The sequence below is a fragment of the Salminus brasiliensis genome, chromosome 2, assembly GCF_030463535.1.
Source record: "Salminus brasiliensis chromosome 2, fSalBra1.hap2, whole genome shotgun sequence".
Taxonomy (NCBI): Eukaryota; Metazoa; Chordata; class Actinopteri; order Characiformes; family Bryconidae; genus Salminus; species Salminus brasiliensis.
Window position 1 is genome coordinate 5,531,275 of NC_132879.1, and position 26,172 is coordinate 5,557,446.

General features: G+C 43.4%; 1 protein-coding gene across 1 annotated transcript; it reads right to left on the reverse strand.

Moving 5' to 3' along the window:
* Positions 1-3,043: 3,043 nt before the first annotated feature.
* slco1d1 (solute carrier organic anion transporter family, member 1D1) lies at positions 3,044-26,172 on the reverse strand. The gene is made up of 14 exons (XM_072674207.1): positions 26,060-26,172; positions 23,428-23,569; positions 22,450-22,582; positions 21,572-21,696; positions 20,852-20,998; positions 17,172-17,270; positions 14,136-14,396; positions 12,899-13,063; positions 11,181-11,376; positions 10,758-10,923; positions 8,838-9,022; positions 8,682-8,746; positions 8,186-8,303; positions 3,044-5,914 (listed from the first exon to the last, which is right to left on the reverse strand). The coding sequence occupies exons 1-14, from the start codon at positions 26,108-26,110 to the stop codon at positions 5,695-5,697; spliced, it is 2,073 nt and encodes a 690-aa protein (XP_072530308.1). The 5' UTR covers positions 26,111-26,172; the 3' UTR covers positions 3,044-5,694.

The following is a 26,172-nucleotide window of genomic DNA, read 5'->3' on the forward strand; positions in this document are numbered from 1 at the left end:
TGAGTGAAAGTATCTGTCACGGTGTCTGTACGAGCACTCAAAGCTAGCTATTGAGATGCTGAACTTGTTGCTAAAGTGAAAAGGCCACACTTATTGGGAGGGTCGCAAGTCTTGCCAGCATGCAAAAGCAATCATGAGCACAATCGTAGGTGCAGATGCTGAAAAAGAAACTAGCAAAAGTACCAAAAAAAATGAAAACCAACAAATCAGCTGGCTAAAGTGGGCATGTTCAGCTACTAGTTTGCTAGTGTGGACTATGCTCTGAGATGGAACGGGATGTTTTTGGCTTGGAGACCAGGTTGGCTTTCCTGTGGTCTGCACATGGTGAGTGGTGGTGGAAAGGGAGGAGATGGTGTGGAGGTGGGTGCGATGTTTGTTTAACATGGATTTGGACTGCAAAGAGGGGTTATATAAGGGGCTTGAGGGCCAGGGGTGTGGTCCTTCTCCTAAAATTCAGTTGTGTCATAACTCCACCTAATGTGTGTTTAGTGGAAAGTGTCATAAATAGGGATACTTTCAATTTTACAAGTCCACAAAATCAACAGGTGAGGAAGTCTACTGAGCGAGACCCATGACAAGCGGTTTTAATTACGGATATTAAGGGGTTTGTGAGTAGGGTGCAAGACAAAAGCCCTATTGTCCTGGTCACGCATTGCTTGCACATTGTGACAAGTCATGGGCTATTATTGACACAAGGTTTTAGGTAGTTAGTGTTAGTGGTGTGCCACAGGGGGCTTTGTTTTTATGCAATTGTGTGTGATAGACCAAACTTTGGGAAAAACTGCTGTATCCAGTATCATCATTGTACATGCAGCTTTGTACACTTTAAGGGCATTTTCATGCTAGCATTTTTTGTTCCCGAACCCAGGAGCACTTGTTCTGGGAGTGCTCTGGGAGTGGTCCAGAGCACTGATCTTGGGGTTTTTAAGGTGTTTTTGTCAGGCCCTTGTTATCGTGCCGCCCCTTGGGGCGATCCTGAGCCGCCACCTATAGGCCCAAATAAGGACTTCCCCTTCAGTTCCGGTGCACTTTCTGTTTTTGTGTTCATTGTTGTTAATTTGTGTTTGTTCACGGTTCACTCATTGTCCATATGTTTCACCTGGGACTGGGAGTACTTAAACAGCTCTACTACCACAATGCTTTGGAGTCAATTGACTCTCTTGGATTATCCGTGAAGCTCCGTGATTCCTCACACGGTTCTGCCGTGTTCAGGTCGGCAAGTGTTTTGGTTCATGGTTAAGAGTGATTCTCAGGCACGCTAGAGGTAAGCGAGGTACGCTCGCTTCCTGTCCAGGTTCTAGTTCAGAGTCAGGAGCTAGTCACTAATTCATCTTGAGGCAAGCTAGGTACGTTCACTTCCTGCTCAGTTCACAAGGCGACCCCAGTTCTAGGCAGTTCTCTGCAAAGTTTAGGTTAGGTTGGCCTTGTTCTTTGTTTTGGCTGCTGGTTCCCCAGCTACCCCTGTTAATATACACAGTGCTACTCTACCCTTCGTTCTTTTATCCCCCACATCGCCCAAGCATGGCTTGTGGCTTTCTGTTTGGTCCCCTCTTTGTTTATCCCTCTAGTTTATCCCCGGCTCAGCTCCCTGCTCCTCCCAGTCCCAGGTGTGTTTCATTGGCCATCTTGTTTGTCGAGTTTGTATTCTGTTATACTGTTTTACCCAGGCTTGCTGCATGTCATGTATCCTTTGTTTTTGTGTTTGGTTTTGGTTAATAAACCACCTTGCTTTGACTCTGTCTCTGCGAGTGTTCATCCTTTCAGGTCAGGCCTCACACGGCATGACCGTTTTCACAATTGTCCAGCACCCAGGACCAATTCTGGGCTTGTTTGGGGGCCGAACTCATTATCGCTGATTTTTTTTTACACGGTGGATTGATCAGGCAGTTTTGAACGTGACCTTTCTGCCCAAAAGTTTTCCTTGGAAACAAACACTCAAGCAGTGAAGAACAGTGTATTTCTGCAGTCACTGCATTTTACAGTGCAGATACACCTATAAATAAGGAGCTGTGTATGAGAAAGCTTTTAGCCATTTAGGCTAAATGGCTGATCGCTGATATCAGAAGGACCAGAGATCTTTGCTCTGGGCAGCTCACAAGCTCGAAAACAGCTTTCACACTTGACCAAACAGAGCAACCTGCTCTAGTGTGAAAACGGCCCTAAAGTAGGTGTCCTGGGGTTCACTTCAAGCAGGGTCAAGGTCAGTGTGCGGCACGTGTAGAAGCTATCTGCTCCCGGTGCTGCGTGTGGAGTTGAATGATTGGTTAGTTTTGTCATGTGACTAAGAACGTCTTCTTGTTTAAAGGTGTTCCAGCACTGTCAAATGCACTTTTCTTTAAATATGCAGAAAAGGACACCTGGAACCCATCTGGAACCGTCCTAGCCCATGTTCCACCCATGTGAGCCCCACATGAGCATGATGGCTGGGCTATTGGCTATTGGCTGGGGAGTATGGAACCCCAGTGAGCCACTGGGAGAGCAATGTTGCTACCCACTACACCAACCACAATGACAGTGTCACATAGACCAATAAAATCTGGGGGTCATTCCAGAGAACACAGTATCACTGCTCCACAGCTCAATGCTAGAGGGGCTCTACACGGTGCTGATGTCTATCAGAAAGTCCTATTCTATTGGCAGTACTTCTCTACAGACACTAAACAAGCTGTGTGTGAGTGACACATCTGTGTCAGCAATAGGTGCAACCTAAAGCAGCTGAATGCATTCATTAGAAAGGTTGTCCACAAACATTTGGGCATATAGTGTATAGACCTAATCTACAGTTATTAGGCATATGACTTAATTTGGTAGCCACTGCAAATTCTACTAATGTACTTTATGCAGTGATGAGTGCAAGGAACTGCCCATAATCCCACAGTGATGGGCCCTTGGCTTAAAAGGTCACCCTATCTCAACAAACTCCTGCCACTGCTCCTGCCACAGGTACAAAGCAGTGGGCGCAGTGTGGAATGTTGTTGTGGACAGCGCCATCTGTTGATCTCACCGGAATATTGTTAATTGCACTGAGCACTCTGAGCACACATTTATTTTTAATATTTTTTTGTGGAATTTAATAGCAGTTTTACGATCAGGTACATGTGAACATGAAATGCAAGGTCAGAAACAATCTTTGGCAGTACAAGTCTACATTCTACAATCACATGATTATATACAGGTGTGCATGGTGTAATCAATACTCATTACATCCCAGTCTAATACAAAACACAAAGACAATTATGAGCTACGACTACATATGGCTACGACTCTCGCTGTGGTGAGCATAATGACCTGAGCATTCCTCATACTAATATATATATATATATATTAGAAATGACCTTCTACACTACATACTGTATGTAACAAGATACACCTATGCTAATGTGCATCAATGCTAATGTGCTATGTTCTGCGGCTCGGGTTTTTATCATCACAGTTTCTTTGCTGTACAAGCTCTTAGCACAGAACTTAAGCTTCTGTACACGGAAAAAAAGAAATGCACTGAATTTATTAGATTCAACTATCTATACTGACTGACCTAATATATGCTCTCAATAACAACATGTGTCTTATCCAGAGTGACCTTTCTTTGAATCGTGTCACACAAGTAGAAGAATGTAGAGTTTCACCCAAGGACTGAAGGATTGAGGCAATCAAACAAGACCACTTTAAATATCCATCCTATGGATGGGCCTATGAATCAGCTGTATGTCTGGAGTTGGACAAATAAAGCATATGTCTACAGCCTAGCAGGGAGGTGGCTCAGTGATGCCCTGAGGCTGCTTTGCTTCCTCTGGCAATGGAAATCTGCAGCATGTTGAAGGGCAAGATGGGTTCGATCAAGTATTGGGAAATTTTTAGGGAAAACTTCATGTCTTCTGTGAGGAAGCTGAGGTTTGGGCATCATTGGGCCTTGCAACAGGACAGTGATCCTAAGCACACCTCAAAGTCCACCAAGGCTTGGTTTCAGAAGTCCTGGAAGATTCTGGCGTGGCCATCACAGTTGCCTGACTTGAACCCCGTAGGAAATCTTTGATGGGATTTGAAGAAGGCGGTTGCAGCAGCAAAGCCAAGAATATGAGTGAACTGGAGGACACTGCCTATGAGGAATGGGCTGAGATTCCTCACAAACGTGTCTTGTTGTGCATCACTTTTGCCGCAGGTCAGAACAACAGAGGGTTCTCTACTAAGTGCTAAAGACGCTCGTCATGAAGGAGCTGAATAATTCGGAGACTACAGACGTCATTAAAAGGGGTATTTGGTGTCGAATGTGGAGAAAGCACTTGTTCTATTGGCGTTAGGATATTAAAAATGCTCCTGTTTGATTGGTTGATTGCAAACAGCAGATTTTGTGAATTTTGCTAGTATCCCTAATTTGAACTGGGGGTTAAAATATTCAGATTTCAGATTTATATTAACCTTATTTGTGTTGAACACATAACTTACATCTTTTTTTCCGAATGCAAGATAATTTTGTATGGAAATGATGTGTACATTTGAATGAAGCAAATCCATATAAATGTATGCATAGTTTTAGTATTTGCCTTGGTTTTGTAGTTCTTTCTTTGGCAGTGAACCAGTCTAACTGTAAATATTAGAATGCCTACAATGGGTCATCATTTTCTTATCATCACTGTCACACAAAAACCTTGTATCTCCAAAATTCACAGGAAAAGGTAACAGCCTCCTTAACCTTTAATTGTGTCATGCTGTGCAATGACACAGGGAAACACTTGCAGGGTTGGACCACGCAAAGATTTAATGATAAACGGAACACAGGGAAACCAAGTAGCCGGAACAGCCTAATCAGAGGTACAGCAATCTAAGGGGCATAACTCGAAAACAATCAACTGAACTTGACAACACAGTCTGGGCCATGTAAGACACCTGGGACTGGGAGGGCTCTGAACGGTATAACAGGGAATACATAAACTGAGCAAACAAGACCTGAGGGGCAGTGACAGATGTACAAAAGAAAACAAAACGCATGAACTAAAACTGTGAAGCAGGGCTTCGGATCAACAAACAAAGGAATGAACTAAGAACTACGAAGCAAGGCTCTGGAGAGCTAGAATCGGTGAAAAACAAAGCTATATGCGTCCCCTTTGAGGCTGCAACAGAGCTAATTCACGGCAACGAGAGACTGAAACGCCTCAGCTTATGAAGCCCCAGTTCCAGGTGTTCGCTGTTTGCTTGACAAGGGAATCCCTGGTTCCTTATTTGGGCTTGGGGGCGGAGTCTGGGGATCGCTCGGGGGAAGGCCAGACAGCGCAGACCTGGCAGTTGGAGGTAATGTGAACAGATTTTTATTCTAAGTAATTTTTGAGCATTTCTGTTGGTCCAATTTAATGAAATGTTGATACAATATGAAAATCTTTGATTGAAATGATATAAAAAAGAGAAATTTAAAGGAAATTGAGGCAAAAATGAAGATACAAGGTTTTGTGTGACAGCAGTGTTAAACGTCTTATATAACACTATAAGAAAATGCTGATAATCCAGTAACTGGTAATGCTGGTTTTGGCAGTTTGTAACATGCAGCTCCACAGCCACATGCAAAGACTACATTCAGCACAGAAGACCATTCATCGCTATTCAAGTCCAGGTTAAGATTCAGTCCATGAATACAGTATGACTGACTGTGGCCTAAATAATGGGTCTGTTTTGGGTGCAAGTCAGTGAGTCCAGACAGTGAGTTCAGATAGTGGTCTCTCTGTCCAGGTCCTCCTTGCACTTGACAAAAGCACCCGGGCCATTTCCGTTGCCATTGACGGTGCCGTTGCCCTCCTGCTGTGTCTCCTTGGCTTGCTTCTCCATGGTCTCTTGCTTATGGCGGTGAGACAGTCTGTTGTAGACCAGCCCACACAGCAGGTAAGAAAGAGCGTACAGGCCGTAGATCAGGCCCAGGAACGTAGATCTGGAGGACAGGAGTTGCAAGTTTACTGACGGACACTGATGTGCATCATATGAGACGGGCTATGATAGCTGTTCTGTGTCAAAGCAATACCTGACTATTTATGAATGGCTTTGGTTAGTACCCAAGCTGCTCGAATTAGGTGACACTGTACATTATATGGACAAAAGTATTGGGACACCTGCTCATGCATTGTTTCTTATTAAAACAAGGGGATTAAAAAGAACTTCCTGCCTTTGTTGTAGTAACTGTCTCTACTGTCCAGGGAGGAAGTCCTTCTACTAGATTTTGAAACATTGCTGTGAGGATTTGATTGCATTCAGTGAAAGAGTGTTAGTGAGGTCAGGATGTTAAATGGTCACCACTTCACCTCATCATCCCCAAGTATCGGATGGAGTACCATCCATCACTCCAGAGAACACTTTACATGCACTGCTCCACAGCTCAATACTGGGGGGCTTTATACCCCTCTACCCCACACCTTGCAGTAGGCAGCATGGTGCCAATAGGTTCATGTTCATCTCCTCCAGAGAGTCCTATTCTATTGGTAATACTTCTCTACAGGGACTAAACAAGCTGTGTGTGTGCAATTGCACATCTGTGTCAGCAATGGGTGCAACCTAAAGTAGCTGAATGCCCTGTAGAGAAGTCCTGCCTACAGAATAGGATAGATCTATTGGCACCATGCTGGTTAATGCTAGGCATGGGCTAGAGGGGTATAAAGCCCCCCAGCATTGAGAGGCTTTAGGAACTGTGTTCTGTGGAATGATGGTTGGTGCTCCATCCAGTAGTTGGGAAGTTGACCATCCAACATTCTGACCTCACTAATGCTCTTGTTGCTGAATGCAATCAAATCCTCACAGCAATAATGTTCCAAAATCTAGTAGAAAGCCTTCCTCTCTGGACAGCAGAGACTTTTACATTTACGGCAACACAAGAAACAATGCAGTACTTTTGTCCATATAGGATATTTCTTGCCATGCAGCAAATAAAACCTACAGAGTATAAACATACACACAGGCAGAAGTGTCAGCAAACCCATATTAGATTTTCAACAGCAAATTAAGAACTCATAAACCAAACCAGACAGGTAGACAGTGCCCCCTGGTGGTCATTTAGGCTCTTAAAGTGCTGTTGTGATTTAGCACAAAGGTTAAACTGTAACTACTTGTGAAATAAGAGGTAATTATCCTCTAATTGTTGTGTGTCCTGCAGGATGAGTAAGAGTGTGTGTAAAGTCTGACAGCATGTGTAGTATTAATTTAACAATGAACCTCTTCTTTCAGCAAGGCTTAGCCTGTGCACAGTGAACAAGCCCACAGCTCATATCATATCTACATATTACATACAGTAATACATATATATACTATATATAAATATAGTACTATATATATATATACTATGTACAGCAAAATGTGTCCTCAGCATTTAACCCATCTGTGGGCACACACACAGAGCAGTGTGCAGCCAACTCCAGTGCCTGGGGAGCAGAGAGGGTAAAGGGCCTTGGTCAAGGGCCCAACAGTGGCAGCTTGCAGAGCCCAGGAATCGAACCCAAAACCCTGTTATTAATAGCCTGGCGCTCTAACCACTGAGCCACCACTGCCCCGCAGTAATATATATTACCATTCCTGTGAGGATTTGATTGCATTCAGCTACAAGAGCATTAGCATTGTATAATCACCACCCTATCACCCCCATCTCCCCAACTAATCCCAAAGTATTGGATGGAACACCCATCATCAATTCAGAGAACACAGCTCCACAATATAATACTACTAATAATAATCTCTTTATTTGGATGGTCTGACATTCAGCTGAATATCTGAATGTAAATGACTGTCAATTGCATGCAACCTTACATCTAACCCTAACCTAAACCTTAAATCTAACCCTAATCCTAAAAGAGTAGGATTAAGGTTAAGGTTAAGGATAGGGTCAGGTTTTAGGGTTGATTCAAGGTTAAGGTAAAGGTTGAGTTAGGATTAGGCTTTAGGGATTCCTAATGCTTGTGTATTGGCATGTGGATAACACCAGGACACACATAAGGGGTTGGGGGGATCTACTCACACCTCACATATTTTTGTGCATATTTTGACCAACATCTCGGTAGGAATGCACATTCCCATAAGCCGTGACGTTGTGTTCCTATACTGGTTTTACACTTGGGGCAGTGTGGTGATATGCTAGCTTTAAATCTGCTATGTACTTGAGGGCGCGAATGTATCTCTCATCAAACCCAGCTCTATTTCTGTTCTGTGTGTGAGTGTTTACCTGAAAGCGTCAGCGTCATATAGTCGACAAGCCCCTCGTCCACCACAGCGTTTCACGCCCCACTTTAGACACGTTCTGTCAATTAGCGCTCCGAAATATATTGGAGGAGGGATTGCACCTGACCAAAAAAAGATTCAAAATCAGCCATTCTACCCACAACCGTACATACTGCTATACATACTGCCATTAGTATTAGAGACATAGACGGCTGTAGGCCAGTGGTTTACCAGTGGTTGCCACTACACTTGCACTCGGAATGATTGAACCCCTACTGCAAATTAGGTTTCTCAGCAAAATGTACAGAATTCCAGCAGTTCGCAATAAACCAATCAATAAAGGCCAATTTACATACATCTCAACTAACAGAGCAAGTGCTTTCTCCAGATTCTGTATTAAATATTTATTAGCCACGCTCATTAGCATGGTTATGCTACACCCATTTCCAGGTTGCGCTACATTCATTTCCATAGTCATCCAACACCAGATGTTTCCTCACCCAGCAATCTGACAATCAGCATCTGTAGCCCGATTGCCAAAGACTTCAGGTCAGGCTGGATAGACCTAGAAGGAACAGAGCAGACGAGAGGATGATTTTCATCAATGCCTGATTAGCTAGAGAAGTGTACTGAATGGATTTTCGCCGAACACTTACCTGAGCAGGATCATGTATCCAGGAGTGGCTCCACACGCTGAGATATAGGCCCCCAGTACTGAGACCGCCATATAAATCTTGAACATGTAGTCACAGTTATCCTCGCGTGAGCACTGACCCATCACTGTTGACCAGTTTGCGGCTGGCAGCGGAGCTTCGGCGACGCAGGTGCAGTTGTGGAAGACCTGTAAAAGAAAACAGAGGGAGTCTCATTGCAAGTCTCTGTGCAATTTAATTAAGGACATCCAGCTAGAGAACTAAGGTAGTGTGGCGGGACAAGAGGCACATCCTATCCCCCGGACACATCCTATGCCCTCTGTCTGACGGCATCTTACAGAAGGACCATTTAGCCAACCAAGCTGGTCCACCCCCTCAACTGTATGAATGTTGTGGTTGGTGTGGCACAGCGGATAGCACCAGCACTGGCCAGTGAGTTACCACACCATGTGGGAGACTGGCATTTGATTCCTGGGCAGGGTGACTATGCTGCGCTACACCAATCTTTGGGCAGGACTCCTAACGCTACATTGGCCCACCTCTGCAATACGAGGAACCTTGTAAGTCACTCTGGATAAGATCATCAGCTAAATACCATAAATATAAATGTATTAACTATCATTAGTAATTAGCCAGTCGGGCTGACCCCCCTTGTTTTTGTACATTTACAGCGTTTAGTTGAAGATCTTATCCAGAGACTCTTATTGGTGTAGTGCAGCACAGTCACCCTGACCTGGAATCGAACCCCAGTCTCCCATACAGTGTGGCAGCTCAATGGCCGGTAGTGGTGTTATCTGTTGCACCACACCAACCATTGTATTAGCTAGCATGCTACTAGTTAGACACCCGTGCTGGTCTTGTGGTTGATGTGGCACAGACTGGGGTTTGATTCCTGGGCTGGGTGACTATGCTGCGCTACACCAATCTTTGGGCAGGACTCCCAACGCAGGCCCACCTCTGCAATACGAGTAACCTAGTAAGTCGCTCTGGATAAGATCATCAGCTAAATACCATAAATGTATTAACTATCACGCTACTAGTTAGCCAGTCGGGCTGACCCCCCTTCCATTGCACATTTACAGCATTTAGCAGACACTTTTATCCAGAGCAAGGTTGCTTGTATTACAGAGGAGGAGCAGTGTAGTGTTAGGAGTCCTGCCCAAGGACTCTTATTGGTGTAGCGCAGCAAGCTACTACGCCCTGACCTGGAATTGACCCCCAGTCTCCCACATGGTGTGGCGGCTCAATGGCCGGTAGTGGTGTTATCTGTTGCGCCACACCAACCGTTGTATTAGCTGGCATGCTACTAGTTAGCCAGCCGAGTTAGCCCCACCACCACCCCTTCACAGTGTGTTTTATCTAGTGGTAGTTGTTATACTATGTGGTGGTTGTCACTTATTATTTTATTTGAATCCCAATTACCTGCTGATCTCACGAAAGCTAGCTTTACCTGTTGGTGTCAGCTTTATATGCTAGCTAACTTGCTGATAACTTGCTAATAAGTGATTCACATTGAATAAATAAAGTTAAACAGCAACACTTTATCCAGATAAAAGCTTCCAGTAATGATATTTCGATACATTTTAATCTGGCATATAAGTGTGACAGCCGCGTGAAGACTGACAATTAATCACATGCTTGATTTTAACCAATGGAACAGTCGGGGGGGATAGGATGTGTCTGGGGGGATAGGAAGTGTCACGACACCAGCAAAGCACTGCTCTGACAGAGCCCTGGGAGAGCTGGAGAGGTGAGACCACCACAAGAGGCCTGCAGCAGCAAAGGACTACTGTCAAGCCTGTCTTATGCTACTTATTTACAAGATGCTGTAAGGTGTGCTGTGTGTGTTTCCATCTGTAGGTGCCATTGGGCACAGAGGAAGGTGGCAGTGCAGTAGATCTTTCTAAAAGTGGGGCAGCTCACCATGTCCTTGCCAAATCCGCTGGAGCTCTGGCAGCCAGCCAGGCAGGGGGAGGCATAGGTCAGGCCGTTACTGGAACACACAGGGTCCCAGTGCTTTAGAGAGCATGAGCAGCCCGAGTTACACTGAGACAGCAGAGTATGCTCCTGATAGGACACCTCCGGATCACTGCCGGAAAACAGACCAGTGAAGGATCAGTGAAGAAACAGTGTAAACATTGTATTCAGTGTAAAACAGGTGGTCACTGCACTGCCCTAAATTCTGAGTTCACTGAACTGGAGTCTCAAAATCTCTGTTGCAGCTCTGTATCATAACACACACACACACACACTGAGGGAGTGTTTGCATGGCAATGTTTGTCGTCCTCCAGAGTGGAGTGACACACACACGCAGAGCACGGAAGAAAGCAGTGAGATTGCATTTACCCCTGGTAGGACATAGTGAGTCCAGCCACGTGTGTGTTTCCACAGTGCAGAAAGTACTGGCTGAGCAGAAGAAGGAAAGATAGCAAGGCGGTGGAGATGGAGATTTTGGATGCCCAGAGAATGTTCAGCTTAAACCTCTTCATCACGAAGCCTCCTGTGAGGATCCCCAAGGCCACAGCCGGAAGATTCATAATGCCTGTCAGGAGAGACGCATGTCCACAATGAATAAAACTGACCAACTCTACATCACTAATGGCTCTATTTTCAGTAAAGCGGTGAAGGAATAATGACTACTACATTGACAAAAGTATTGGGACACCTGTTCAATCACTGTTTCTTCTGGTATCAAGAATATTAAAAAAGGGTCCATCCTGTTTTTGTTGGAGTAACAGTCTCTACTGTCCAGGAAAGATGGCTTTCCACTAGATTTTGGAGCAGGATTGATGTGAGGATTTGATTGCATTCAGCGACAAGAGCATTAGTAAGGTCGGGATGTTGGATGACGATCTCCACCCCATCTCATCACCCCCATCTCCCCAACACATCCCAAAAGTATTGAATGGAGCTCCATCATTTTTTCAGAGAACACAGTACTTCCACTGCTCCACAGCTCTGTGCTAGGGGGCTTTGTACCTCTCTAGCCGACACATGGAATTAGGCATGGTGGACAATCCCAAAGCTACAAGTCAATCTCCAGAGATCCTAATGAATCCTGCGTCCACTGTGTGCAACGTCATTAAAATGTTTTGGAGAACCTCAGAAGAAATTTGGATACCAGTAAAGGAGCCCAGGATCAGAAAGCTGGGGCTCTGTCAGAGCTTATAGGTCTGACCCAAAGCATACCTCAAAAAACACCCAGAAATAATTAAATAGATTTGGAGAGTTCTGAAGGTGCAGCGATGAGTCTAGATCTAAATCCTGTAGAACATCAGTCTATGAAAACAGCAGTTGGGAGAAGGAAGCCTTCAAATCTGAGGTTTAATGGTTGTAGGAAGCGACTGATTTCAGTTATTGTGTACAAAGGGTGAGCTTCCTAATGTTCGAAGGTCGAGGGTGCCAATAATTTCGTCCCAGTCCATTTCTGGACGTGGATACCAAAGCATGTGTCATTGCAACAATTTTCTGGATGAGGTGCAGGGGGGCCAGTATGTTTGACCATGTATAGCATTTGTGCAGCTTTCTGCTGAGATAGACACGCTTACACTTAATTCTGAGAGATGTTGGAGGCTTGTGTGATGCTCATCTTGCTGGTAACCGGCATTAAACTAAACATCTAAACATATAAGTGGACTGATTTAAGTTAGATTCAGTTAAATATAAACTTAACCTAAACCTCAAACCAAAACCCAGTCATAAATCTAACCCCAACACTGTTAATAATCAGCCAGACAGTCTGTTAACAATTACAGCCGCAGTAGATAAGATATAGGGATCTCTGACAATAAGGTGCGACCAAATTACCTCTGTTTGGTACCATTTTTAGAGTGACAATCACCAAAAGTCAGAGATCACCAAAGACATACCCACGCTTGCCTCAGTGTCCAAACTAAAGAGAGATAGCGCGTATATCTAATCACTTACTGCGACCACTTTACGGCCTCACCCCTAATCCTCATGTAAACCAGGCTACTCCAGTTGTGTTTACATGCCTCTGCATTGTTGAAATAGCCAAGCTGCCCCAGTTCTGAGCAGCTAGCAGGTGAAAGGTAAACACCCACCTATCAGGAAGATGGCCCTCGACGAAGACTGGCCGTAGGTCTGTTCCATGTACTTAGGCTTGAACGTGATCATTCCGATGAAGCCGTTGACTTGAACCAGACCGGTCAAGATGATAAGCATGTAGAGTACGTCACCGAAGAGTCTCTTTAATGATGGCAGAAAATCTACAGTAAACCAAAATACATGGTCACGGTCTGAAATATGGAACCCAGCACACAGTCAATGAAGGGGCTACACTGTTAAAAGTGTAGTTGAGGTGCTTTGAGGAAACTTCAAGGGACCTTGTTCTTCCAAAAAACCTTCCTCAACTTCTTCAAGAACCTCCAAATGTTCCTCAACTTGTACTTTTAACAGTGTGCAATTATTTCTCCCCAATTTTAGCTAATTACCCATCTCACTTGTTAGTACTCTCTCCATAGCACATGTAATGCTCCCAAACACTGGGAGAGTAAGGACTGACACATATGCCAGTCCTCACCCTCCCAGCCACCGCTTATTTTGGACTGCCACCAATGCAACGTCACCAGACAACAAGCAAATTGCTGGGTTCCCAGCTCTGATGCATCAGCTAACAGATTCCTGTGCTAGTCAGTGTCAAACTGGAGTGATGTGGGCAGATATGTGGGTGGTTTTACCCACCCAAGAGTGCAAGGCCAATTGTGCTCTCTCAGACTTTGGCTGCTGATGGCAGACAAACCAATGATTGTCGGGTGTTAAAGCATGTAAAGTGCGTCGTTAAAAAGATTGATTGACACCTTCTGACTGTAGCGGTAAATTGACTGTAGCAATTTACCGTAGAGTTGCTGTAGGGGAACCAAGAGTGGTTCAATGGTATCACTCAAATATCTTAGGTAAGTGATACAGGGACTCAATACCATTTCTGCATCAACATACATTTATAGGGTAGGCTATTTAACTCTTTATGAAACATATTGTTGTCCAAACTGGCAGATTTACAGAAAAAGGACAAAAAATGCTTCTTAACTTTCAATGGAAGTCAATGTAAAAAGATTTAGATCCATGTCAGTTCCTTTCCTGATGAAATTCTATAAATTCTAAACTGATTGAGAACCAAAGTCATTGGGCAGTCATTGGGCAGTCATTGGGCAGTCATTGGGCAGTGGAAGAATTGCTACAGTAATGTCTACGAAAGTGTAAACACACGTAAACAACACTTTCATGAGCTGTTCAGTCAGGGGCATCTGTGGCAGTTCATTACTACGATAGTACCAGTACCTTTGGCTAGGGCAGCCATGGTGACGGGGTCTTGTTTTTCAGAGGCTGGGCTGCTGCTGCTGTCCGTGGTGATGAAAGTGTCCTGCTCGCCTTCCTGGGCATCAGAACTCTTCATATCTGGGTCCTCTCCTTGCTTGGGCAGTGACCTGGGCAGGAACCAAAACGGAATTCCAGCCAGTAACATCACGACTCCGGTCACCAAAAAGCCAAGCCACCAGGCCCCCACCCAGCGCGTGTCTTTGTGGTCAATGGCGATGGTGTCTGTGAAGAAGGAAAGATGAATGCAAGTTCAGCAAGGTCAGACAGTTAAGTATACATGGTCTAGCATCTAGTCTAGAGCTGGTTAATCATCCTCCTACTCTAAATATCAGCACTGTCGCGCAAACCTTGTTTCTCCTTTTTTAAGGTTTTTCACTTTTGGACTTGGCAGTTGTTATATACATGGTGCCTACATGTAATGATGAATGGACCAATGGAAAGGTAAGATTGAAAGTTAAGAAGGTTTTTTCCTTCTCCTGTAAAGTTGCTGTTTTGTAGATACAAGGTTTTAGCAAAGACGCAAGTCGTGAGATGTTTGGCATCTACATTTGCCTCCTATTTTTTTCCTGACTTTTAAACTGGAGTTGGGAGAATAGCAATGCTGACAAACTGTGGCAACTATGACCATAGTCACCTAAAATCACCCAGACACCTCTAAACCCACTCATTGATCTTATCCAGAGCGGCTTACAAGGTTACTGTATGACAGAGGTGGGCCTAATATGTAGTGTTAGGAGTCTTGCCCAAGGACTCTTATTGGTATAGTGCAGCACAGTCACCTAGACCAGGTCAAATCCCAGTCTCCCAAATGGTGTGGTAGCTCATTGGCAGGTAGTGATGTTACCCAGTGTGCCTATTAATCTGCCTCCAAGTCTTTTTGTCCTTCAGTTTTATAGTTCAGAGTAAGTCATACTGCACCACCTTAATGAAAACCTTAATGAAAATGAACTAGTTGGGAGAAGTGAGTGGTCAGTTTTCAGGGAAAAGATCTGGGTGACTCCTAGTGTTTGCCAGCAACCTGGGCGGTAAACCAATAAGAGTCCTTGGGCAAGACTACTAACACTACATTGGCCCGCCTCTGTAATATGAGTAACCTTGTAAGCTGCTCTGGGCTTGGCAAGCTGCCACTGTTGGGCCCTTGAGCAAGGCCCTTTACCCTCTCTGCTCCCCGGGTGCTGGAGTTGGCTGCCCACCACTCTGGGTGTGTGTGTACTCACTGCCCCTAGTTCACTAGTGTGTGTGTGTGTGTGTTCACTACCACAGATGGGTTAAATGCGGAGGACACATTTCGCTGTACAGTGACAAATACGTGCACCTTTATCTTTTAAATTGGTGAAGGAAAATAAATGAATAAAAAAATACAATTTAATTATTGAAACTAAATATTTGTCTAAATAATGAATTTCTTATTCAATCTACTGTTAAAAGCTCAGACTGGAACTCTTCCAGCCTAAAGCTTTAAGCAGCTGAAAGGTCTGTGTCTAGACAACAAGGGAATTCAATATGTGGCTTTAGCAGATTTGCAGTTCTGAGTAAGTAAACATGCTCATTTAATAAAAGCACATTAAAACTAGATGACCCCACATATCTCACATGTCCTAGTCTCAATTTAGAAATGTAACCAGACAGATTTATGCACTAAACAGAACACTGGGCACTAAACAAGTCCCTGACCTTTATCAGGAATGACCACGACCAAGCAAATAAGGCAGAGGTGATAGTTACATACAGCCATACAGCTCCCCTTTAACACACTGCACACTAGCTGATTCAAGGGTCAGTGGGGGGAGGGAGAATGTGGTGCTGTGAATCAGCAATTGTCCAGACAGACCTGATGTCCACCGTGAGAAGGAAATGAAAGAATTCTTTACTCAATTTAGACCTATTTTACCAAATCTAAGCTGATTTAACCACATTTAAACACTTTTAACCCCTTAACACTCCAAGCCTTATTACACACTGGTGTATTACTTACAAACTGGTGGGGCTGTTCTCTAGTAATAGAAGTTTGTAATAACACTTTTGGCCCACCAGCAGACATATATATACCAATATATATATATATATATATATATATATATATATATATATATATATATATATATCATATCTGTCTAAAGGACATCTGGAACAATGTCCTTTAGACAGATGAATCTAGAATCTTGCCCTGATGTTTACTTTTGCAAAGTAAGTGTCTTCGTGTGTGGTCTTTTTCTGATGGTAGATCACATCTTGTAATCTGCTCTTGGGCTGAACTTGCTAGCACGTCCTGACCTGGTCAGGACAAGTTGGCAGTTGTTGTACATTTTTTCCACTTGATTTTCTCCACATGATTACTGAACAGTTATTTGCACTCTGCCTATTTTGCACTATGACTATTTGCACACCTGTACAGATGTTCTTTTCTTTTCTGTAAATACATCTTTCAGCTCTTTATTACCTTTATTACCTTTAGTACTTTCTACTTTTTTTAATTTATCCCCTACCCTATTTATTGTTTAGTGTAATTTTCCTTTAGTTTAAGACTGTGTTCTGTGTTTCTTTGTTACTTGTCATACGTGTTGCTCTCACCAAGACAAATTCCTTGTATGGGTAACATACTTGGTGAAATAAAGAGATTCTGATTCTGATTCTGATTCTGATGATTTAATAGACAGTGAATCAAGATCTTTTCTAACCCCTGATCCCAGATTCATCTGCATCTCCACCCTTCTTTCTGAAGGCCTCAGAGAGCTCTCTGGATCTGGCCATGGAGATCTTCTTCACCACTCACTTCAACTCAATCAAGATCAGACCAGGTTTAAAGAAGACAGACTCCTCCAGAATAATCCTCTCCAACCATGCTCTGATCATCTGCAGCTGATGTTCTGTGCCTGACTTTATTAGTAGCAGTAAATGTGAGCTGTTTTGTTCAGTTATTTGCCCAAAAACATCAGGAGGTCAGTAGTCAGGCTGAGTAGAGGGGAAGAGGCTTCTCTTTGGTTAAAGCACTGTTACCTAAGTCCACAGCTCCAATGTCCACGTAGAGTTTGGCACAGAAGGAGCCCAGCATGTATCCAAACATCGGCCCCAGAATTCCAATTGTCTGTATACAAGCTGTGGAGAGACGGGGAGGGGGAGGGGGTGATGAGGGAGAAAGGAAGAGAGAGAGAGAGAGAGAGAGAGAGAGAGAGAGAGAGAGAGAGAGAGAGAGAGAGAGAGAGAGGGAAATAGGAAATAAGGAAAGAAAAGAGAACAAGAGAGAGAAGAGAAAGAGCGGGGGAAAGTAGAGATGAGAGGAGAGAGATAACAGAGAAGAGAGATCAAGAAGAGAAAGATGAAGATGAAATAGAGAGATAAGAGAAAAATACAAAAGAAAGAAAAAAGAGAAAGACATGAAGGAGAGAAGGGGAAAAAGAGAGAAACAGAAAGAAGAGACAAGAAGATGGAAGCGAGAGAAGATGAAAAAGAGAGGGGAAAGAAAGATTAAGGAGAAAAAAGAATAAGAAAAGGTAAGATATGAAAGAGAAAACAGAGAGAGAGGAAAGAGAGGAAATGAGAGAAAAGAGGTAAGAGAGAAAGGGGAGAGAGTGAAGCAAGACAAAAGGGAGGGAGAGAGAGAGAGAAAAGAAAAAGAAAGGGGGAGAGAAAGAGAGAGAGAGAGAAATAGGATGGAGAGAAAAGAGAATGAGAGAGAGAGGAGAAAGAGAGCGGAGGAGAAGAGAAAGGGGAAGATGAAATAGAGAGATAAGAGACAAAAAGACAAAAGAGAGAGAAAAGAGAGGAAGATGAAAGAGAAAAAAGAAAGAAAGGTAGGTGAGTGAGAGACATGAAAGAGATGAAATAAAAAAAGAGACAAAAAGATTAAAGAGAAAAAAGTTAAACGAGTGAGATGAAAGAGAAGGAAAACAAAAAATGAAAGAAAAAAGAGAAAAAAAGAAAGAGAGATAGGAGAGAGAGAGAGAGAGAGAGAGAGAGAGAGAGAGAGAAAGGCATCATTATAAAATAACTCATAAATGGCACTTCTGATAAAACAGCCTGAGCAACAAAGGTTATCTGAGCTCTCTGACGTGTTTACTAACACCAGTCTATACAGAGTGCTTGATCAGAGTCACATGACGTAATTTCTCATTTGAATATTGTCATAAAAACAAACCAAAAAAAAAAAGATCTCAGTCTCACTGAGTTCATAGAGGAAAAGAGTTCTGTGTGTAAATGTAACCGTCAGAGTTTTGCTCGGTTCCAGACTAAATGTGGTGCTAAAGTGCAAAGATCACCAGAGAAAGAACATTGGGTTCTTTCAGGAAGTGTAAACAAAAACAAGACATCCCAAAAGGACAAAACCCAGAGCCAGTGCTGTACATCAGCGTGCACACTACTGGTCAAAAGTTTTAGAACACCCCCATTTTTCCAGTTTTTAGTGACATTGAAGCACTTGTTTCTTAGTGTCTTCTACAGCTTAACACTGGAGCGAGCCTCAGTTTCAGGGCTGCAGATGGGGTGGCAGTTGGAAAGCCTTTGCCAAGATGGTAAAATAAGAACCAGTGCTATTGGACAACTGAAGAATAAGAAGAAATAGAGGGTGTTCTAAAACTTTTGACCGGTGGTGTAAGCAAAGATAACCTTTATTCCATCTAATGTAATGGCAACAGTGTAATAGCTCTGACATAAGAACTGATAAGATCAAGGGCAGGTGTGAAGGTTATATGGGCTTGGGTCTGAGCCAAGTCTCCTCATGAGGAAAAAAATTGATCACGTCAACATACACTACACTGCCAAAAGTATTCACTCGCCTGCCTCTCGCCTGCACGCATATGAACTTGAGTGACATCCCATTCTTAATCTATAGGGTTTATTATGATATTGGGCCACCCTTTGCAGCTATATCAGCTTCAGCTCTTCTGGGAAGGCTTTCCACAAGGTTTAGGAGTTTAGTGTTTATGGGAATTTTTGACCATTCTTCCAGAAGCGTATTTGTGAGGTCAAACACTGATGTTGGACGAGGAGGCCTGGCTCTAAGTCTCCGCTCTAATACATCTCAAAGCTGTTCTATCAGGTTGAGGTCAGGACTCAAACTGTGCAGGCCAGTCAGGTTCTACTACACCAAACTCGACTCATCCATGTCTTTATGGACCTTGCTTTGTACACTGGTGCGCAGTCATGTTGAAACAGGAAGGGGACGTCCCCAAACTGTTCCCGCAAAATTGGCAGCATGAAATCGACCAAAATCTCTTGGTCTGCTGAAGCATTAAGAGTTTCTTTCACTGGAAGTAAGAGGCCGAACCCAACTCCTATAAAACAACCCCACACCATAATCCCCCCTCCACCAAACTTTACACTTGGCACAGTGCAGTCATACAAGTATCGTTCTACTGGCAACAGCCAAGCACAAGACTCGTCCGTCAGATTTCCAGACGGAGAAGCATGATTCGTCACTCCAGAGAACAGGTCTTCGGTACTCAAGCATCTGACGCTTTGCATTGCACTTGTTGATGTAAGGCTTCGATGCAGCTGCTCGACCATGGAAACCCAATCCATGAAGCTCTCTACGCACTGCTCTGGTTCTGAAGGCCACATAAAGTTTGGAGGTGTGTAGCAATTGACTCTCTGCAGAAAGTTGGCGACCTCTGCATTTTAAGTGACCCCGTCATTTTACTTGGCCACAAGTTGCCGTCGTCCCCAATCGCTTCCACTTCGTTATAATATCACTGACAGTCCACTGTGGAATATTTAGTACTGAGGAATTTTCACGACTGGACTTGTTGCACAGGTGGCTTCCTAACACAGTCCCACCCTGGAATTCACTGAGCTCCTGAGAGCGACCAGTGTTTCACAAATGTTTGGAGAAGCAGTCTGCATGCCTAGGTGCTTGGTCTTATAGAGCTGTGGCCATGGAAGTGATTGGAACACCTGAATTCAATGATTTGGATGGATGAGTGAATACTTTTGGCAATATAGTGTAGCTTTAAAAATCAAGCGATGAAATAGAAGAACCATGTTTGGTTCCATAAACAAGCATGTTTTGGTTCTAACGGTCTAAAGAATATTCTTATACACATCTCACATACACTATATGTCCAAATGTTTATGGACATCCCTTTTAATGAATGCATTCAGCTACTTTAAGTTGCACCTATTGCTGACACAGATGTGCAAATGCACACTCTTACACACAGCGTGTCTAGTCCCTGTAGAGAAGTACTTCCAATAGAATAGGACTCTTTGGAGCAGATAAACCAACATGAACCTATGGGCAAAATGCCTAATGCCAGGTGTGGGCTAGAGGGGTATAAAGCGTGGAACGATGGATGATGCCCTATCTAATACTTTTAGTATAGAGTTGGGTAGCAATGCTCCTCCAAAATCTAAAAGTCTGTAAAGTCTTCTTCTCTGGACAGTAGAGACAGTTACTCCAACAATAACAAACTGGAGGAAACAATGAATGAGCAGCTGTCCCAATACATTTGCAATTATGTATAATGATGGATCCTGTTGCCCTGTTGTAAATTTGACATTGAATCTTTCAATAAGAATTTTCTTCTTAAGAGACATTGGTGAATGAGGCCCATGGTTCTTAACGGAACCAAAAGTGGTTCTTCTAGCTTTTGAAGCAACTTTATTTTGAAGAGTATGGAAACTAACTACACATTTGAGTCAAGCAGATATGAACAAAAGTATGTGGCAGTTTTCTTGCATACCCAGGTATAGCGCTGTGTTGTCCTCTCTGGCAAAGTCATCCAGGTAGGACATTCCTAAAGGCATGACTGGTGTTTCTCCGACACCCCTCAGCATATTTCCCAGGAACACATAGATCCATAAAGAGGATCCGGCCACTTTCTCGCACTCTGCAGAGAGAAAAGACCACGTTCAGACAGCTCCAGACACTACTCAAAAGGGGCGGCTATCGCATAGCGGCATCTCAAGCTTGGGATGGTGATGGTTGAGCAATCCTCTGGATGTAGAAAGTGTATAACAGTCTGTAGCTATGGTAAGAATTTGTGATTTACAGTCAGGGATTGTTATAGTGGCTGCTTATTCATCGAAATGTGGGTTGCATTTACTTTCAGGTCTCTAGGGAAAGTGGAAAAAGGTCAGATGCTTAGTCTTTGTGCTTATAAGAACCTTGAGGGATCAAATCTGTCTCATCACAGGCTTTTACACAAACTAGTGGAGTTCATGTAGCTTTAACAAGCTCAAGATAACATTTGCACGAACATATTCACCTTACTCCACCGCCTCAGTCCACATGCTTCTCTATCTTCAGACACTACTTCTGTGTCTCTCAGCCTGTCCAGACATGCATGTGTAGAGCTGTCCATGTTGCGATTTGCATTTACGACAGTAGGGGGAGCCCGGGAGAAAAATACGAATGCTTAAAAACAGATCTCTGCTGATTGGATGGTCTGGCTGTCACTCACCTTTCTGAAACTCTGCTGAGACTGGTTCATCACCCTGTGGATGGGTGCTGTTGTCCAGACATGGCAGAATGGTCTCAGTAGCGTTAGTCTCAGCGACATGGGTAATTGTCGTCTCATATTTGTACCTGTTTCAAAGACAAGTGAGTTAGAACTGGAGAGCTTGTGCAGTAGTAAAACAGTGAAATGCTTATTCTAACTATGTATAATGATGGATCCTGTTGTCCTGTTGTAATAAAACAGTAATCATTTCACTGTAATAATACAGTGAAATGCACTGAACTGACACCTGAAGGTGCTCCTGCCTTTTCAGTTCTCATTGCATTGTGGAAAAGCCCAATTTCAAGCTAATAATGATCCATTTTGCCCTCTGTTTATGATTTGTTAAAATTATTCCCTAATTTTACTCTTGTATTTAACTTTCATAATTTTTCTTATTTGTTTTATATGTAACTTCTTTTAGGATATACACATCCTCCCTCAGCTCTGCTACACTGTAAAAGGGGGGGGGGGGCACCTTCAGTGTACTAAGAGTTTAAAAAGGTGGATCATAATCTTTAAAAACAGTGCATTTAGTGTATTAAACAGACTGCTTTCACAAAACCTTCCATATCATTTATAATAATAATAATAATAATAATAATAATGAGGCGGTGGTGGCTCAGCGGTTATGGGTTCGATACCCAGGCTCAGCAGGCTGCCACTGTTGGGCCCTTGAGCAAGGTCCTTCACCCTCTTTGCTCCCCGGGCGCTGTAGTTGGCTGCCCACTGATCTGGGTGTGTGTGCTCATTGCCCCTAGTTCACTAGTGTGTGTGTGTGTGTGTGTGTGTGTGTATATTATTTGCACCGTTAGCTGCTTTGTAGCAGTGCTGGAACTTACGTTCCCTGGAAGAAGTGGGGCAGAGCAGTGATGAAGGAACTAACAGCCATAATCAAGCAGCCTGCTCCGATCAGTCTGGGTCTGTGGAGCTTAGCCCCAAAATAACTCACAAATGCAATCACCAGCAGGTTACCTGCAGAAGAGAAGAAGAATTGACCCAGTTAATTGACCTTAAACTGCCAACTGCTGTATTCTGCAGAGAATGAAGGCATGCATTCAGCTGGCCTCAGTACAGTACAGTGCAAAGGTGTTAGACACCTGTGAGAATTAGCTGCTTTTATGGGCAGTAAGGGTTGATTTCCTCAGTAAAATTTCCTCACTAAAACAGGTGGTTTCCCATCACTGTGTTCATCATTAGAACATCTCCAAAGTTCTCCTCATGGAGTCTAGTATTATTTAGAGTTCTCCTCAGATCAACACCTGGTTTGGTGGTAAATCAGGGCTTAATGATGGTAAATCAGGTGAGCTGCTGCTGCTACTGATGGAGTTGAACACATCCTCCACGCTGTGCTGGCTGGACTGGGTGGCATCCAGGAGAAACCTGGAGGAACCGAGCTCTGTTCTTCAGACTAGCTCACCAACAATATCTCACTACTTTCATCAGCATGAGAAATCCAGATGGTGTTACACTATCAAAAGTATACATTTAGGAGGTTCTTCCGTTTGAAACTGTGGAGGAACCTCTTAAGATGCTTTGAGGGACCTTCACGGAATCTCTTTCTTCTAAAAACCTTTTCTTGAAGGTTCCCTCAAAGCAACTTAAGAGGTTCTTCTACAGTGTTTAATTGAAGAACCTCCAAATGTTCCCCAAATAATGTTATACTTCTAACAGTGCACAAGCCACGTGTGCTTAAACTGGTGCTAGACCTTCTGCACAGTACTGCACATGTACACAGTATCTGTGCATGGTCAATTTCAGTAAGAAGCTATGATGACGAGCTGTTCAGTGTGGGTTTAAGTGTGTGTGTTCATTTGCACCTATTTCAAAGCTTCCATCGATGACTCCTATGAGAGAGCTGGGGATGTCGAAGCGTCTCTCAATCTGCGTCACTGAACTCTTCATGTAACTGCCTTGGAACGCTTTGGCGAAGTAGACAAAGGACATGGCGAACAGAAATAGCTAAAACACACAAACACACCCACAGGAACAGACACACACACACAGAGAGAGAGAGAGAGAGAGAGAGAGAGAGAGAGAGCATTTCAGTACAACATTACTGAACAAGACATGCCATGAGAATTGAAGTATCAGACTGAATGAATGAAATCAATGCAAAGAAATCAGCTGGGCCCAGTTTCCCCAAAGAATCCACAGTTAACATCAGAGAGAGAGAGAGAGAGAGAGAGAGAGAGAGAGAGAGGTCAGTGTGAGCTTTGCTTGGCTATTTAAGAAATAAGGGCTCTGAGTGGCTCAGCTGTCCACTGCACTGCCACTATTTGAATCCCGAGCCATGCAGCTTTGCCATCAGCAGCCAGAGACAGAGAGAGCACAACTGGCCATGCTCCCTCCGTGTGGGAAGATGGCGCTCTTAAGCGATGTAGGGCGGCATGGGCACTGATAGCTGGTACGGTGGACCTCTGAGTGCATTGACAGTAGTTTGAACAGAGTGAAAGTGTGCATGTGCTCAGTTGCTATTTAGGAAGGACACAAAATGCTTCATCATGGCCTGTACTGGGAGTAGCTGGAGATGCAAATATGGAAAAAGCATTCTTAGAGCTGACTTTGATGTTTTTCTCCGACATGTGGGGGAGGAAGAATGAGAGCGAAACCACTGCATCTTGAGACGTCCCTCCACTTCCTCTCAGAGTGTGCATATAAGTGTGTGTGTGTGTGTGTGTGTGTGTGTGTGTGTGTGTGTGTGTGTGTGTGTGCACCCCAATTGTCTACAATGTTTCTCAGTCAATGTTCGGCGGTTCAATGTTCAATAAATGATTATTATATTATTATACAGCACCTGAAATATATATATATATATATATATATATATATATATACTATATACTAAATATATATACTATAAATATATATATATAGTGTCAAATGTTTTGGACACCCCTTTTAATGAATGCTTTATAATATGGAAGATGATGGTATCATCTATAGTTATAATAATAACTATAGTAATAAGTAATATTTTTATATACTACTACTTTTATGTACTTATTTTATACTGTGCTACCCTTATTGTTGTATTGTATTACTGTGCTGTATTGTGGAACTGCAACTGGCTGCTACATTTTCTTCAGGATCAATAAAGTATCAATCTATCTAAATGTTGGGTAAAAGCCCCCCCCCCCCCCCCCCCCCCCTTATTCTACTCAGATTACGTTACGTAATATGACATCTGGTCCTCCTGGTAATGATAGTTAAAGATTGAAAGCTTTAGGCTAAGTTCTGGGTCAGAGGCCTTAGGCAGGTTAATGCAATAGTGACTGCTCAGGTAATCATCAACAGCATCTATAACCCAACACACCCCCTGTACCTAATCCCAGACTAATCACTACTCACCTGAGCGAGACAAATTACAGGGATTCAACCCCCATGAAATCTGAAGGCCTCTTTGAAGCCAGAGGTGCTTCTGTTGAAACCTCAGACTACAGTTGAATTCACTAAGTGGGCAATTGGCACTGCCTGCTGCACGTGGTCATTAGCAGTACTCTCTGAAACTCCTTGTAAAGGTGCCAGAAAGGTTTCTTTGGAGCAATGCAATGGTAGAAACATGAAGAACCTTTCAACTGAGTTTCTTTAAAAGAACTATGCTACATGTCCAAATGTTTGTGGACACCCCCTCTAAAGAATGCGTTCAGCTACGTACTTTAAGATGCACACGTTTTATGTAAATGTGTACACACAGCCTGTCTAGTCTATGTTAAGAAGAACTGCAAAAAGAATAGGACTCTCTGGGGCAGATTAACCTACTGGCATCATGGTCAATCCCAGGGCATGGGCTAGAGGGCCATAAAGCTCCCTAGCATTAAACTGTGGAGCAGTGAAGCTGTGTTCTCTGTAATGGTGGTTGGTGCTCCATCTAATAGTTTTCGGATGAGTTGGGGATAAAGAGGTGGGGTGGTGAACATCACTCAACATCCTGACCTCCCTAATGCTCTGGTTCCTCACAGCAATAATGCACCAAAGTCTAGTAGAAAGCCCTCTTCCCTGGACAGTAGAGACAGTTATTCCAACAAAAGCAAGATAAACACCTTTTTTACCCTTGATTTCGAAAGAAATACTGAATGAGCAGGTGTCCCAATACTTTTGCCCATTTCGTGCACCAATTTAAAGGTTCTTTTCAATAGACTTACCTCAAAGGAACCCTTTTGCAACCTATGTTTTTGAAGACACAAGAACATGAGCAGGAATGTTTGTTCTTGATTGCTTCAAAGGTTCTTCAGGGAACCTGCCATTGCTCCAGAGAACCCCCTCTCCCACCTTTATGAGCAGCCTTTTTTAATACAAGACATCATAAGACTTCATAAGATAAAAGAGCAGAATTACTGTTTAGTCTGGGCTGTTCTTCTGATTGGTGGACCCTCATAATCATTGCATCTCTGAAGTTTAGATTAGCGTGATTTCCTGGAGAGAGAGTAAGAGTGAGAGAGAGACACTGACCTTCAGTTTGGAGCAGCATGGCTGTCGTGGTTCTTTTTTCTCCACACTCATGGTGCTCTGCAAGTGAAAGAGAGTGGTGAGGTTGATGAAGCAGCTCTGCACCTTTTTCCAGC